The sequence below is a fragment of the Leptonotus elevatus genome, chromosome 7, assembly GCF_054856555.1.
Source record: "Leptonotus elevatus isolate MCC_2025b chromosome 7, RoL_Lele_1.0, whole genome shotgun sequence".
Lineage (NCBI taxonomy): Eukaryota > Metazoa > Chordata > Actinopteri > Syngnathiformes > Syngnathidae > Leptonotus > Leptonotus elevatus.
In genome coordinates, this window is record NC_141245.1 from 7609456 (window position 1) to 7627167 (window position 17712).

At 39.4% G+C, this 17712-nt stretch overlaps 1 protein-coding gene across 1 annotated transcript; it reads left to right on the top strand.

The window, feature by feature from the left end:
- The first annotated feature begins 440 nt into the window (after positions 1–440).
- Positions 441–15800, top strand: gap43 (growth associated protein 43). The gene is made up of 3 exons (XM_086081186.1): positions 441–741; positions 9545–10145; positions 14604–15800. Exons 1-3 carry the CDS (start codon positions 475–477, stop codon positions 14681–14683), a joined length of 948 nt encoding a protein of 315 aa, XP_085937312.1. The 5' UTR covers positions 441–474; the 3' UTR covers positions 14684–15800.
- The last annotated feature ends 1912 nt before the right edge of the window (positions 15801–17712 follow it).

Genomic DNA, 17712 nt, shown 5'->3' on the forward strand with positions numbered 1-17712 from the left:
GCATTGCCTTGGCAATTTGGATGTTGAGTTTACACTAATGTGAGACCCTCAGAGTGGATTGTGCAGTCCGAGTGGTTGCCTAACAAGAAGAAAATCAGTTTCCAAGAACATCTATTTTGGGGGGGGGGGGGGGGCTTATTGTGTGAAAAAGTGGAGGAGTGTTGAGAACTCAATAGAAAAACATTAAAATAAGACTTGAGTAGAGGTCAGGGTTTTGCTATAGCTTGGCTGAAGGAGGACGAGAAAATGCAAAGAAAGAAAGAAGAGTGCTGATATTAAATAGGTGAGAAGGGAATATGGAAGTGGGGGATAGTGTGAAGAAGGACAGAGGGATGGAAGGGGCGAGGCAAAGGGTGGGGTTTTAAAGGGCGGGCTTGTAGTCATTGTCAGGCAAAGTGGAGGGAGGGGGGGGGGAGCAAGAAAGAGAGAGCAAGAGCGAGGTGCAACCAGGCACACTGACTAAAGCAAGCGTGTATGTGCAGACTGGGAAGAGTAAACGCACTGGGCAGCATAGCTGTTGATACAGAGAGAGAGAGAGGGAGAGAGAGAGAACGTGTGTGTGTGAGTGTGTGTGAGTGTGTGCACGCGAGAGGGAGAGAGAGAGAGAGCGAGCGAGCGAGCGGCGAGCGAGGGGTGAGAGTAGAAGAGAAAAGAAGGAAAAGGGAAAGAAAGAAGGCGAGAAGAAAAAGGGAGGATACTACGACGACAACTATGCTGTGCTGCATACGAAGAACCAAACCGGTAAACTGCTCTCATTTGCTTCATCCATTTATTTCAATTGTTCAGCTCCATCATGTGACAAAATCTCAGCTTTGAACTTTTGAGTGTTGCTTTGCTGTCAGTCAGAGGTTGTAGAAGTCGTTGATGTAAATGACTTGGACTTTGGGGCCCGGTTGGTCCTTATGGTGGTTTCTCTACAGAGACCCCAGACACGCCTTGTGGATGTGATTTTCCTCCATGAATGGATGTTGCTACTCAAAGTGTATTTACAGTTTAAGACTGCAATTTGATCTGAAGCGGCATCCCTTCTTATTGATCATGCACTTGTTAAACGCGAAAGAATATTGAGAGACACTTGATAGCTTCTGTACTGTAAAAAAAAAAAACCTTATCAAATAAAGAGCTTCATTATTCATTTTAATGGCAGCAAACTTTAACACGATGAAATCATACTTTCAATTGTCTTGAGAATTGCGGCCAACACCCAAAAAAGTACATTTCCACAGTGAGGAGGAGGAAAAAAAAGGGTGGGGTGCAGAGTGAGTGAGCAGCACCATCATGTCAGCGGCCTCGAGGGATTACAATGGGAATAAATGACTCTAAATAGATTATCATAACCCTCCAGCTCCATGAGTGGATTCTGCCAATGGAGGGTACAATGAAGTGTGCACTCGTTTAAAGGGTGTGAAAGGCTGGTGTTCGCTGAGAATTAAAAAAAAAAAGAAGGAAAGAAAAAGGCAGACAAGGTGCTGCATGGAAATGGGTGGATCCAAATAGTGCCAGAGAAAGAAGAGGTGCTCATCATTGCATTAGCCATTAAGCCGGGGATATTTTCAGTTTTGAGTGACAAGAATCATTTTCCCGCCACTGTCGTTAATCAAACGTGAATGTGATTTTATCGGATTGATGCCATGCTGTATTCTGCACTTGATTGCTTCATTAATTTCTGGATGAGTCATATTGACTGTGGCGGGCAGAAGGCAGAAATTAAGGAAGCATGACAGCTGAAAGAAGAGCAGAAAAGGCAGAAGTAAAAAAAAGAGTAACAGGAGTACCACAATGAACATTTTCTGTGCACTGTAGATACAACGAAAAGTGCAAGGGAGGAGGAGAGAAAGAGTAAAATAACGATTTAAATGAGACTTAATGGGGAGGTGGAGCGGGTGCAGGACGGTAGAAAGGAAATGAAAGTGGAAGGTGGCAGAGCGAGGGATGATAGTTGGATGTGGGGAAGAAGGGGCGGAAACATGGAGGGGGAGGGGGGGATAGCCGGCACGCTGCACACTGCAGCCATGTGGTGGGTGAGGCGCCGGCTTTTCGTGAGCTTTCCTTCCCCACTGCAGGCTGCTTCAAGCATGAGTGCCACCGCGGGGATGAACCTAAAACATTTGTCTTCCTTCACCTGCTTCGATGCTTCGACTAATTGTGTCAAAAAGATCCTCCGTTTTCTGTTGAACAGTGTTGCTATGGGTGCTAGCATGATGTGCTAAGGGAGTGGCTGTCAACTCCAGGTTTAGCTTTTGTCTTTGGACACAATTCAAATTCAGTAGCTTTTATTTATCGATGGAAAAATGAGGCTCCTGCGTTTAGGTCTTTTTCTGGTCGAGGTCCCATCTTAAGTCCAAAAAAAAAAACCCCCCGAGTCTTTTAAGAAGCAGAACCTTTAGCTAGCAGTATCACACTATTAGCTTCCGATAATAATGTTCGGCTAAGTTGCCGAATCAAATTCAACCTAATAGCTTCTTCTTAGCTCTGCCCCACTACCATTTTTAATTCATCCTCAGATCAAGACCACACCTGCCTGTCACGTCTGCCTCCACTTTCTGCCCCCACCCACCATGAATGATTCTCATGGCTGCTTAAACTTTGATTTAGCCGTAGCGTAAGCCACAGCCCACACAGGCCATTCTTCCATTCTCCTGTGGCCACCACATCATGTCCAGCCATCCTTTCCCTCTCCTCTCCTCCCCCACCTGCAGCTCTCCTCATCCCTCGCTCCCTTGTCAGATCACTGGCGATTGCAGAGCCTTTGTTCAGACAGCAAGTCAGTGTAATTGAATTAAAGGCTGCTCCAGAGGATCTAATGATGCTAGCATATGGTCGCATATTAGTCGGCGCGGCGCATTCGTCGTAAACGAAGCCGCACACCCTGTAACATCGCTCACTGATGGACGAGTACGAGGGCTGACGCGGCGACGGCGGCCAGGGGGGGCTGTGGCCGTCGCCACCTGAGCTGCCCTCGACTCATCTGCAGGAGATAGTCTGCTACAAGGGTGTGGTGCTACGATGAGTCTGCCTGGGTGAGCGAGACAGTGAGAGAGAGAGAGAGAGAGAGTGAGAGAGAGAATGAAAGGATGGCTGGCTTGGTACGAAACAAAGTGAAGACAGCACAGACAACATGAGGCAGATGTTCAGCAGTGCCGCTCGGTGTCTGGATTATTTCACCATCAGTAACTAAAATCAGACTTGGCATTTTGATCCTATAACTAATACCGTTGTTCCAAAAAACACATGACAGGTCTGTCTATTAACACACTGCAGAATTATCCAATAATCACAAATGAAACCGATATTCTTGACACTTTATATACTTTTCAATCGAATCATTTCCGGTCGCCTGAGTGGTGATGGAAAAAGGAAACCACGTACCAGATGGGTTCATTTTTGTGACAAATGGTTGCATGGCACATCAGCCATCACTCAGCCGAACACTCAACTGTCCCCATCCTTTCATCCCCCTTTCTGAAACACGTCCCTAACGGCACCGGCAACGAGACACCGAGGTGGTGGATTGCTACCGTGTCACTGGTGGGGGATGGGGTGTCCGTGTGCGTGTGTGTGTGTGTGAGTGGTTATAGATCTATAGCCGATGACTCTGGGTGTGGTTCTCACGACAGCTGGTGCCCACCCAAGGGCAGAGGCAGACGAGAGCGTAACAGACTGCAGATGTAATACATACATCCAGCGGTCAGATTATGAACTGAACACATTCGGACTTTTATTACGTGACTCTGAGTTAGGCGGTTAATTTGATCAATGTTGTGCTTTTAGCGTCTAAGAATGAGGATGACCGTTTATTCGTCACTCCTTGTAATCTTTCAACATCATAGCTTTTGTATGCAGATCACATAATTGCCATGAAAATCAATTCATTTTGCAAAAATGGTTAACGAGTTAACATTAAGTATCTTTGGGTAGGAATACATTACAGGCTAATTTGTACAATTCCTTATTTGACTGCTAATTGTCATCAGAGTGAAATGGTGGTCTCCTAACAGGAGTGGTCTGTATGTACCCGCGGGCAGTGCAGCCAAATTTTTGAATGAAAATATGTGCCGCACACATACCGATGGGAATAGCGCCTGCAGGGGGATACGTGACCAGGGTTCAATTAACAGTCACAAGAAGCAGATTTGCAGGGAGAGTTTTGAGGTGGAATATAATAAATAGGAGAAACTGAATATGTTTTTGTAATACAATATACAAAAAGCTTATAATGACATTTTTGAAGAACATTTGTATGATTTATCATCATACACTGTTAAATGGTTAGGTTAAAAAAAAACTACCTATCTAGTAGGTCAAGCTCATATTGCCTTGATTAATCAATAGCTTGGTCAGACATTGACCATTGCGGGTGGTAACGGGCATACACATTTTATTGGTTAGCCAAACAACCAATGAAATTGGTTACAATAGAATGTAAGTCTAGATAGATCACTTGTAAATATATTTATAGTATCAATTTATTGTATTCTAAATGTATTTATTAATTATTATAAGTTATTACAATATATTATATATAAAAAATATAGTGTTTTAAAAATGGAAATGTGTGTCTAGATAGATCACTATGTGCGACCAATTCCGTGGCCTAGTGGTAGAGTGTCTGCCCTGAGACTGGGAGGTTGTGGGTTCATTCCTTGGCAGGGTCATACCAAAGACTGTAGAAATGGGACCGATTTGCCTCCCTGCTTTACAATCAATATCGAGGATTGGAGTCAGGGGTTTTAGGTCACCAAATGATACCTGAGCGTGGCCCCTCAGGGGATGGGTCAATTGCAGAGAACTAATTTTGCCCCACTTGGGTGGGTGTGACAATCAGTGGTACTTTTTGGGGGGGAATCTCGGTTATATCTTTCGGGACTGGTTAAGTAGATTTAACTGATCGTTAACTTTAATGGCACTGTTATTTTGTTGTTCAAAACTCTGTTAACTTTAACCCGCTGTTAACTTGCTGTTAAAGTTAACACACCTAAGGATCGCCGCTAACTTTTTAACAGTGTGGTTAACTCTGCGTTCGTGCTGCCTTCATGATGCCCGTTGAGCGCAAAAAAGAGAGAGTCTACCGAGGGCTTGACTTTGACATTGGTGATTATTCTGATGAAAGTCAAAAGAGAAAAAATAAAAATTTGTTTTTTAAGATGAGTTCTAAAAATGGACATAGAGGGGGCTTGCCCAACATTTAGTGGGAGGTAATTGCATAGAGAGGTTACCAGTAATGTTTCTTGTTTGCTTTCATGTCAATAACCAAACAGACAAAAACCCTGTGAATAGCGGCTAATTATTTATGTTAAATTAATTTCAATTTATTATTATAATAATATTTTTAATGAAGTTCAATTTAAAACAGTAATTACAAATATTAGTAATAATTTGTATTAGATAAGAAGAAAAGTATTAGATAAAAAATACACACATATTAGAAGCATGTAAATACAAAAACAAGACAAATGCAATTCTATCAAAAATATTACACCAAAAATAAAAATCTGTCAAAAATACCATTACATTAGAAAGAAAAAAAACCAGACACAAATATGAGAAACAAAATCAAACAAAAACATGCAATATTCTATGCTACAAAAATATTGGCAAAAATACAAAAATATTGCACAAAATATTAATAAATTATAAGGAATTAAAAAATAATAAATTATTTCACAAAAACTCCGAAATTGCTTCAATTGATTAAATAACGTTTGTTTGGTTGGTCGTTTGGATAGTATCCATTCCTTTTGCCGACTTGAAAGTAAACAAAAAGAGGAAATGCGGGATATTAAACGGTAAACGGCACGGTTAACTTTAACGGTGCCGTTAACTAACAGCGTGACTAACCACGTTTTGAACATCGCATATTTAACAGTCGGTTAGTTAACGGTGGGTTAAGAATATAACCGGTGGTTAGGGGTTAAACAGTGGTTAAAATAACCGAGAATTGAACAACCGGGCCCAGCTAGATTGGTCAGATTTAACCCTTTTTTGGGGGTAGATTTGACTAATCTGTTTTTAGAGTGTAAAAGTCCAAAGAAAGTAAGTGTATCAGGAAGTCAAGCGTTTTGTAACGGAAACAAAAAAAAATCAGTATCAATAATGCAAATGGTGATGCCACAAAAGCGGTCAAACCAAGATGATGATCTTCCCCTTCATCCTCATAAACTCATATGAGATCATTTTTGGCACGTTATTACATTTGCACTCACACACCCTAATCTCTAAAGTAGCTGACAACCCCCTCCCATCCAATAATGATGTCATAGCACCATATTCCCAGACACCCTCGTCCGTTGCTGTCTCCTTCGCTCCCTCTCTGATTCATTGTATGCAGCAAGTAAGTAATTCTATTTAGAGTTAAGTGCTTGGGTCAAATTTTGGCAATTGTAAGCACCAATGAGATCAGTCGTGATAAAAGGCCCAATAAGTCACCTGGGACCTTGCATATTACACACAAGGTATGACGGTGTTCTAGCAGTACTACTTTATCTTTTCACAAAGTAGTGTACATATGCACTGTCAATTCTGTAGAGTAAATTATTATTATTTTTACTCTAAACAGAGTCTATTTGGTCCCACTCCAAACAGAGTAAAATTCCCACTTGGAAGAGATTAAAATATTCAAGTAAATTTTACTCAAAGTATTTTTAGTGTGTATGAGAGAATTTGCCTACCCAATGGAAAAAATCTATTCAAGATGTTTTCACTCAGAAATTGTAAGTAACTTTTGCAAGGAGAGATTTGGACTACAATTTTGTGGTTTATTAAAAAAAAAAAAGTTACACAAGAGTTTAGCAACGGACTCATGACCTTGAGCTTGGGAGACTGCCACTCTACCACCTGAGCTATGCCACTCCTACTATTTGCTTATATCCAAAAGGAGACCAAAAACATAATTTTTGGTCTCTTGGAGATTATTTCAGCTGTCAAGTGATAAACTATCACACAGTAGGAGCTGCATGTCTCAACATGAAGTTGTGGGTTTGTTCCCCAACCCTTGAGTGACTTTTTTTTTTTACTCTCTACCAAGTGTAAATTTTACTCTGTTTAGAGTGGGACCAAACATACACACAGTATGTTTAGAGTAAAATTTACAGAACTTACTGTGTGTACAACCATAATCCTGAACTTAATAGAATGAAGCTTAAATTGCGGCGTTATTTTGAGGCAGGATTTACACCCTTCGATCCCTCGGGGGCGAACGTAAATATTGTTGCACCATGTCGTCGCTGCTGCAATATTGAGCTGACACTTTGACCCTGAAAATGACATGTTGGTTTTAGGGCCTGAACATCCTAAATCATGACACACGGATATGCTAGCACACTGACAGCTATCTGAAACCTAGAATATATATATTAGAGCTGTCAAACTATTACATTTTTTAAAACCAGATTAATCACATTTTAGAATTTTGATTAATCACGATTAATTGCTTAATAAAAAAGGCTTTTTTAACCCTAAAAAATTCCTGCCAAATTTGAAGAGCACTGGTTATGTGTTCATTCTTTTGACATTTAATGTTATGAGGACGTCTTCAACATTTTTTGATTTTTTGATTCCTCCTCATTTTCTAATCAGTTAATTACTTGCATAATTTAAAATGGAAAAAAATGACCCCAATATTTTGACATGAACAAATATTCGAAATGTGATACACAATTTTTTTTAAAATTAATTAATCAGTTAACTTTAACTTTGACAGCACTTATATATATATATATATATATATATATATATATATATATATATATATATATATATATATATATATATGACCAATAACCTACAATGCAACATTATAGCCATAGACTGAGGGAAGTGATAAAAAAAAAAGTCTCTCATCCCCTCTTGACCACCCCACCCCCACCCCACTGCACTCTGACAGTTCCTCACACAGTACACGCTCTTAGGGCAAGCTGATTGCAACCCCTGATTTATGTGCTCCTATTGGCTGCCAAGAGGTCAGGTACACACTGCCGATCGGGAATGTCTTTCATTGCACCAACCAGCAGACAGCACTGTGATGAGTTAGCACTCTGGTTGCCAAGGTAACCTTTGATAGTTGGAAGGGACATGGTAGTGAATGCTGAGGAAATTGAAGCAGGCGGTTGGTTCCCTAGCAGCCAGATGAGATTGAGTCACAGAAAGCTGGACCCATTATTTTGAGAACAACTTAAATATTGGATTTTTTTCTATTTAGAGGATATTATAGGTAATATTAATGTACACCATAACAAATCCTCATTTCTATGTTTGACTATTTCCTTGATTATTTTCTGTAGCAGTATCAAGCCATTCAACAATTTGTCGATTACAGAATTCATCATGATTGAAAATGGCACTGAATAGCACTTGGCAATGTAAAATCAGCTTCTTACTCCATATAAATCATTGTTAAAAAAGATGTCAAAAATGTCTTTACAATAATGTTCTATGCGCCCCCACTAGTCTAAACACAGCATTCTGATTAATATCATGATTGTGTAATATGAGGGAAGTAGAAAATTCCACCCGATTTTATCCATCTTCGGGGGCAGCCATTTTCCCACTTGCTGTCGACTGAAAATGACATCGCAATGCCTAAGTGAAGAAGTAATTTCCAATCACAGCTTATCCTGCGAATGTCACATGACCAAACGCTAAAAACAAGTCATGAGTCATGATTGGTCGTTACCTGAGCCCAAAGCAACTGTGAAGTCATTTTTAGTTGACAGCACGTGGCAAAATGGCCGCCCCCTGAAATAGATAAACACGGGTGTTGCTTAATTAATATTCCACAAACGCAGTATTAATCACAGTGCCGTGTTTAGACTAGACATAGAAAATATTATGGTAATGAAAATTTTGATTTTATTATTTGACCTTACTTATGTTACACAGCTTGCATGCACAATTTGTTTTGGCTTAATGTTGCTTATTCGTTTTTTTAATGTGTACATTAAATGCTTTTGATTGGTTCAACGAATATTTAAACTAAATTTGTTTGCTTATTTATTTTGAATGTACTGTAACATTTTGTTTGCATTTTCAGTGCTCATCATTTTTTCCTTTATTTGATTTGATTTCTTTTCATTAGATGATTAAATGACTCATAACACAACCCACTATTTGATGGACAGCTTTGGATCCAGTAACCAAAGGTAATATAATGGTGCCCTTTTAACATAACTCCTTGTCCTTTTCCTAATCATGGTCCTCATCCCGTCTTACACTTGCATTTTCTCCTAACTAGTCCCAGAACGTTGACCCAACCTGTCCAGTATTTCTACATCAGGCTTACCAATTTTCAAGCTCACTAACACCTGTCCTTTTTCCATCTTTAAAGCATTTACTTCTAGCCTTTTGTCTCCTCTGAACTTTCAACTCAATCCATTATTTACCTATAAGGTAAATAATAAGGTATGCCAGCATGATAGCTTGAGATGATCGTTGTCAAGCAATTGACTTCACCACTGTATTAGAATACTCGATATTTGTACATTCATGCCGGTCACAATATACATAGTTTTCAGTGTATTTTTATTACATCTCCTTTCTTGACAACCAGGTGGAGAAAAATGAGGATGTGGACCAGAAGATCGAGCAGGATGGCACCACCAACAAACCTGAAGACAAGGCCCATAAGGCTGCCACCAAAATACAGGCTAGCTTCCGTGGACACATAACTCGGAAAAAGATGAAAGATGGAGAGGAAGAGAAGGACGGAGACAATCCTGCTGCTGCAGAAGAAGCAACAGAGGGTGGCGAAGAGGTGAAGAAAGCAGATGGATCCGCAGCTGAGGAGGGGGACGCTGCAGAAGAGAAGGAAAAAAAGGGAGAGCAAACGAGCCAAGCCAAAAGTCCCGTGACAGAAAAGCCTGCTAACTCACCAGCAGCCGCTGCGCCCTCTCCTGCAGGAGCAGCAACGTCTCCTGTAGGGGCAGCACCTGCCCCCGTCTCTACCGCAGCATCCTCCGAGCCCCCCAAAGAGGAGCCAAAGGCCGAGGAGAAGGCTGAAGAGAAACCCAAAGATGTGGAGGCCCCAGCCGCGGCTGACAAGAAGGTGGAGGAGGGCGAGGAGAAAAAGGAGGAGGCCAGACAAGCCGACGTGCCTGCTGCTGTCAGCCCGACAGCAGAGAAGGAGGAGCTTGACCAAACAAAAGATAAAGGTACGGATTACGTTGGCCAACCAAAAAATATATAGCTTGTTTCAAGTTTTACAGGTTTCTGGGTAATTTTGGGCTGTTGAGTCAGAAAATTCTAAAATCTTTGAGAGTTCAATATTTTTGACAATTGATTAATTGCTAATCCATTTGGGGATATCAAAATGCTTGTCATTTATTCTCGAATAAAAGTAAAACAAGCATCCACGTGTTCATTACATGGTGGATGTGAATTTTTGCTAAAGGTTCACATGAAACATGATTTGCTTATATAGAAGGAAGAACGATTGTTATCTTTCACAATATTGCATAAAAAATGCAAGAATACTGTATGGATATGCTTGAAAAGACAGACACAGACTCATAGTTGTAGCATAAAGAGGATACCAATGTCAAAATATGCGTTTTTTTAAGCACTTTTTAAAATAACAAAATTATGGAATATCTCAAAAGCTAGAGCCAATTCACAAAACCCCCCAATGTCATTTCCAGATTCAGTGACATCCAAATACCCTAAAACTGTAAAAAAAAAAAAATTGGCACAAAAATTTGTGTTGACCAGTGTTATTATTTATTATTAACAAAAATACAGTATCCAAAACAAAAATACTTCAAAACAGGAACAATTGCAGTTTTTGAGCTCATGGGAACCATAAATGGTTCCTTACATAACGGTGTGAGAGGGGTACTGAGTTCACAGACTAATATGCACTTTAACACTCTACAATTAAAATGCCCAATAAAAATAATTGATATGCTTTCCTATCGTCCACTTGGCAAGCATCTCAGGGAATGTCTGCTTGCCATGTCTACAAGATTTAAAGATTTTTGGCCGGCCTCTGCTGGTTAGCACAGACATTGGAGCACCACATTAGATGAGACAAGACGATGAGGGAGAAAATGGAATCAAAACGTGGCATGAAACATATGCCAGGAAATAACTAATGCTGTTATCACAAATAAGAACCCAAGAAAGAAAATGAATAAATAAATAAAAACATTAAAAAATTAAATAAAAACTACACGTACTCTCTTGCTGTGTGATGTACTATTTTTCATCCAAGTTTTGTTCCAACGGCACATTACAAAATAAATCTTACAAAATTAATTTCACTACACTTGATAGCGGGTAGTGATGGCAAAATGAAGCTTCATGAAGCATTTGTGATACTTTTTGACTCCTCTAGATGGTGCTCTTGGTTTAAAGATAAAGGCAAGTGCAATGAAAATGGATTACATTTGCATTGCATCTTTGAATCGTGAGTGCCATCTTGAGGAGTCAAAAAGTATCGCAAGTGCTTCATGAAGCTTCATTTTCCCATCACTAATAGCGGGTACTGCAACGCAAAAGCAACAGAAATGCTCAGTTTTAATTTCCTAATAATTTTGCATATTGTTACTAGGCAGAGTTCATAGGGCTAAATCACAACTGCCCCACTGCCAAAGAAAAAGTGGCATTTATGAATTGAACTCACAAGATTGTTTGAACAGCAATCTTGGGACATAACGTCAAAAAACTCTAAACATCACAACACATTTGTTTCCCAATGAAATCACTATTCTATTAACCATGATAGGCACTTTGGAAAGAGAGAACCCAGTACTGCTACATGCAATTCAGAGCTACTATTTGTGGTCCCAGGATTCTCCTGTCTGGGTCAGACAGGTACAGTAGGGTTGATGGAGCATGCTCGGTCTGGAATAGGCAGGGGCGTGAGACACACACCCACAAACGCGCACACCAACTTGAGAGCTACACTGAATCTAGGTCACCAAGCAGCCCTGTCTCTGCGTTGTCATGGTTACCACCTCGATGGGATAGCTGGCCTGCATAGAGCAGAGCACAGATAACAGGTGTTCCGATTCAGATGAATGATTAATGAGCCTTACCGGTCATGATCCACACCGGGGATGTCTGTCACACACAAGGAACTGGTGGCCCCCATCTGCTTGATTAACAGAACTTCAGTCCCGATACACGGATGGACACAATCAGGCTGATCTTGAACCCAATTCACCTTTTCTGACCAAAGACTCATTTGTCTAAAGTATTTTTGCTTTCCGATATGCTTGGTAAACAGTTGGCAATCGTAAATGGTAAACATGTTGAATAAGCATGTTGGTCAGTTCCAGGTACACTGCACACAATAAAAACAACAACAACCACTTTATTTTGGACTGTAAAAACAAGCATTGACCATGTGAAAAGGATCAATTTACAGATTTGTGTCAAACCCCAGAAAAATACACATGGATCACTTTCCCAATGGGAATTGATGTGAATTTGTTACCTTAATTCCTCAAACAAATGCTTTTCTTGAGATGGTGCAGTGACACCTCTGTGGCAAAAGTCCAGAAATCAACGATAGTATATGGCTGCTGCCATGCACGAAACATCAATTATATCAACAGAAGGCTTGGGGTTCTCTGAAGCAGCAGCACATTTAATTTAAAGCTACATCATTACATATATGAACCAACACAAGGTCATAATACAACCTCTTGTGGTGTAAACAAAACATCCTAGTTGCTAGGCTAATGCTAAAAGGTCGTTTTTTTTATTGGTCAGAATTTCCAGATGACAAAATGGATTCCCTAATAATAATAATAATAATAATAATAATAATAATAATAATAATAATAATAATAATAATAATAATAATAATAATAATAATAATGAACAATCTATATATCATTGAATCTAGATCTAAAAGTGTGCTGTGGTCTGACGAGTCCACATTCCGAGTTTTTGGAAATCATAGACATCGTGTCAAAGAGGAAAAGGACCAGTCAAATTGTTGAAGCAAAAAGTTCAAAAGCCAGCATTTGTGATGGTTTAGGGGTGTGTTAGTACACATGACATGGGAAACTTGCACATCTGTAATGGTCTACGTCAAACTGTCCCCGTTTTTTTAACCTGTTGCCTGTATCAAATTCAAATGAGTGATCTTTTGCAAACAAACATTAACTCTATGGTAAATGGACTGCTTTTTATATAGCGCAACGGCCCAAAGCGTTTTACAATTGAAACCTCACATTCACCCACTCTACCACTGAGCCATGCCGCCTGACAGCTGCAATATGCAATACATTAGAGAGTTAGGTGTCATTAGCAGAGCAGTGAAAGGGGTGCTCTGTTTATATTGCAACATAAATTGACATGAACAAGCAGACACGAGAGAGCTTTGCAGAACTCCATCCATCCATCCATTATTAGCTCCGGATTATCTGCAGCATATCCCAGCAAATGTTTTTTTGTGAAAGGCAGGGCACATGTACTGTAGACAAACAACCATTCTCTCACATTCATACCTATAAACAAATTTGAATCTTCAAATGATTGAACGTGTCTTTCAAATGTAGAAAAAAGCCTGGTTGGAGTACCTGGTGACAACCCACGCAAGCACAGTGAGATCACGCATCATTTACACATACAGGCTGGAGACGAGAGTCGAGTTCTGAGCTTTAGAACAGCGAGGCACATGTGCAACTGCAAACTACCCCGAGTGCCCTTAGAAAATACTGGCTTCCCAAAAGTTAGTCGGAAACTGTGACTTGCCAATAAGTGTGCATGTGAGTGGTTGGCTTCTCATCGTGTGTCCCAAATCAAACTCAAATCAGGAAAGCAATATAGTTGCTGACTAAGACCATCCAAAGAAAAACGATGATGATCGTGATCTCATCTGCAATCACTCCATCTTTTTTTTTTATTTTTTTTTTTACTTTATACAGTACGTGACTCAGACTGCATTCACATGCTAATTATACCCGACCTTTAAGTTCTCCGATGTGACTCATAATGTCTTGAGTCTTATGCACATTTAATGTAATCTGCCCCACCCCCCCCTACATACACTCTCTCTCACACACTCTGAAAGGTACAAACACACGTCAGCTTCCCAGTTTCTAAAGTGATGATGTCACCCTTAAAAGAGGGTGAGCTCATTGCAGAGTCATGGTTATGATATCACCAGTTAGTTTTCAAGAGTTGAATAAGTTTAACACACCGAACAAAAATGATTTTCACCACAAGGAAACAACGTACTTTGCAATGGATCATTATATGTACACGTATCAACTTTAGATGTTTCTGCCAGTGGTTTACCCTGAGGCCATCACACAATATCAGATATGACAGGTTGGAGTGCTCACTTTAAATATTGAAGACCCATTAGGAGCACATGCCCATCTTATGATTTACAGTTGGTATGATATCTCAGACATGAGCAACTTCTGCCGTACACTCTTAAGCACTTATGAGTGTGAGCAGCATCGGCTCACTCACACTTGAAGTGTATATACTGCATATTGTTTGAAATGCTCTTTGAATCAATGATCTTTGATGCTCAGTATCTCTAAGGGCCAGATCGAGTCTTATAATTATTCCAGGCCCTGATGTGAAAATCCTTATTTTTCTCCTTCTGAATTTTATTTCCAACCTCTGGTCTCCTCTCTTTCTCCCAGATGCTGCAGAGGAGTCGAAAGCAGAGGGGGAAACCCCAGCAGATGCAGCCGCCGAGGCCACTGAGTCCAAGGACGACTGAGGCAAAGTCTAACCTCCAAAAAGAATTACGCGAATGAAGAAAAACAAAAATCTAAAAAGGTTGCTCTTTGTCTTCCCAGTGCAAAGGCAGTCCGTTTTTATTTGTTTGTCATTTTTTGTGTGGCAATGGTTTTCTCATGTTGGGGGAGTTTCCAGCGTGAAGTTTTTTGGCTCAAGCTAATACTATGATGACGTGGTGATGATGTTGTTGTTGTTGATGATTCTGAAATATGATTGTTATGCTGATGGGGAGAAAGATTTGATTTCTAGCATCTTCCGCTATGTATTGTAGAAGGTTTGGCAGTGGTTTATAAAACTCCCAACTGGATTGATACACATTTAATATGTTGAGCAAATAAACCCAACTTTATTTGCTTGCACATTGCAAATTCAATCTGTACTTTGGCCAGCTCACGCACAAAAAAAAAGCTGGTTTTTCACATGCAACTCAAGTTTTCATTACAAGTGTATTGAAAACACAGCAAACAGGAAATACAAAACGCATTATGATAAGAATGTATACTTAAATGTGGATCATTTCCAGTTGGAGAGCTGTATACTACAACATATAGGACAATACTATTACTCTCGCTACTACTTTGCTTGAGTCACTCAAGCTTGATTAACAGCCCTTTTACAAACTGTCTTGACCCTCATTTGCAGAAAAGGACCTGTTGCCATTGAAATGCCATGTTCGTATAATAAACATTAGAAATCTGCTTTAGTATTATTACATGAAAACGTATATTCTGCCAACCAAATAGGAGAGCAGTAGCATGAACCATCGAACCAGATGCATGATGGGAACTCTCCCTCTGAGAGGAACTTTTTCGCATTTACCGAAACTTAAGAGGTGTGGCGGCTTCTTTTTGATGTCTTTGGTGTTGTTATGACAGTTTATATGAATTGGGATAATCCTCTTGCACAGAAAAATACATTAAAAAAAAGATGAACACACAAATGAGCAAACAAACAAAAAAACATTAAAAAAAAACTTTTCCTATGTTCCAGTGAGTGCAATGTCCAGTTTCAACCTAACAAAGAGTTCCAACTTGTGAGGAAAAAAAATGGTTTCAATGTCTGTTTTCAAAATAAAGCAAATGTGCCAATTACCATCATTACGTGTGTGGTGTTTCTTTCCAAAGTTTTGCTTTTCAAAGGAATTGGGAGAGGGGAGCCTAAAAAATATATTCCATTGGTTGGCTCACTTATATGAATGTTGCAGGAATACAGCATCTGTGAAGAGCTTCACAATTGATTAGTGTGAAAGATTGATTGTCTGTACTGAATGTGCCTTGCGTTTAGTGTGTACCTGCCTACCTGCAACCCTAATGAGGACAAGCAGTACAGTATTACTGGGAAAGATGATGTCAGCAATGTCACAATTCAAACTTCTACTGAAGATTGTTATAGCAAAGTTTAGCCTTCACCACTGTGGAGTCGTTATGATTGTAGAATAAACTTAAGCCATAATTTTCCTCCCACTTGTTTTGATTCTGTTCTGTGCCTCCTAACTGTACAGAACAGACAATTAAAAATTTCTTTTATTAACATGACAAACATATACTGTACAGAAGTGTTACATTTGTCAACAAAAACTAAACAAAAATCATTTTGTCAACACACATTTTTCACTGGACTAAAACTAGACTAGACTAAAACCTTCATTAATAAACAATAACTAGGACTAAATCAGTATGTATTTTCGTCGACTAATGAACACGAGACAAAAATGTACTTCACTTAATAAAAAAGTGGACATTTTAGTTTATTAACAAAAACGAGACAAAAATGATATGATTTTGTAAAATCTTGTCTCTGCTAATCTGTCATGTGACACCCCCCCCCTTTCAAATCTGCAGCTAGCTAGCCAGCTAGCGAGTGCAACATACACAAACACATGGGACAGACAGGAGGTAGTTTCACGGTAAAAGGTTAAAAAAAAAATATATATATATACTGTATATATATATATATAGTTATAGTAACGTAACATTAATCCAACGGCTGTAACATTCCAACATTAATGTAAACCGACCGCTAACTAATGCTAATTAACTTACTTGCTCATAGCATGGAGCCATAGTAGCCACTGTAATTGTGTGTCAAGTTGTTTTTCATAAAAAAAAAAAAGAGAGAGACATTTTTATATGAAATAGTTCTAGATCTGAAATGTTCAACATAATCTTATGGAGAGAGAAAAAAAATACAGGGGTTAAATGATTGTCCTGACTAAAACAAGACTAAAACGTTGACAGTTTTTGTTGACTAAAACTCGACGAATAAAATGATGTTTTCTTGGACTAAAATAAAGACTAAAATGCTAGATTTATAGTCGACTAATAGCAAATGCCCAGTGGGCTGGCGTGTTTTGGGACAAATACAAGCAGGAACGGACCTAAGTAAGAAGTAGCATTTAGAATTGTGAAGAACTGAGAGAATTTTGTGTCGTTACACTTTTTTTTTTAGATATGATTGAATGCAAAACGGTGTCAGCTGTGATTGGCTGCTACCTAGCAAATGCATAAGCAAAGCAACGGCCGATAAAGTGGCACTCTCTGGTAGTAAATTAAGTTCTGCAAATCATGCTTTTCGCTTAGACTTGATCCTGCTAGTAGTATGTGTTGAGCAAGCTTCTACATAGGTGTGCATATTATTTCATGAAACCCTTTCTGTGGATGGTATGACAACCAATTATTTCCCAGAGGCATTAACAAATAATAACATAGCCTACAAGTATTAAAGTTAAGTTACCATTGTAAAGTTAAACAAAAATAAATGTAACTGCTCAAGATTTGAAGCATGAGTGAAGGACCGAGAACAGAACGTTCTTGCAGAGCTATACTGTCATCTAGTGGTGTTTTATATACTGTACTGTAACCATATTGCATAACATGTCACAACTTCATGTTCCTGTTTCTCTGCCTGTCTGTTCAGCTTTCCACATTCCTTCTGACTACACACCACATTACTGCATTACTTATTACGTTACCATTTTCCACGGTTGTTAAGCCTTGTTTGGCTTTGGTG

Excerpts from the sequence above, each read along its gene's own strand:
- gap43 (XM_086081186.1), top strand. The coding sequence starts at position 475 with ATGTGCAGACTGGGAAGAGTAAACGCACTGGGCAGCATAGCTGTTGAT. Across the intron at positions 742-9,544 it reads GCATACGAAGAACCAAACCG|GTGGAGAAAAATGAGGATGT; the intron begins GTAAACTGCTCT and ends CTTGACAACCAG. Across the intron at positions 10,146-14,603 it reads TGACCAAACAAAAGATAAAG|ATGCTGCAGAGGAGTCGAAA; the intron begins GTACGGATTACG and ends TCTTTCTCCCAG.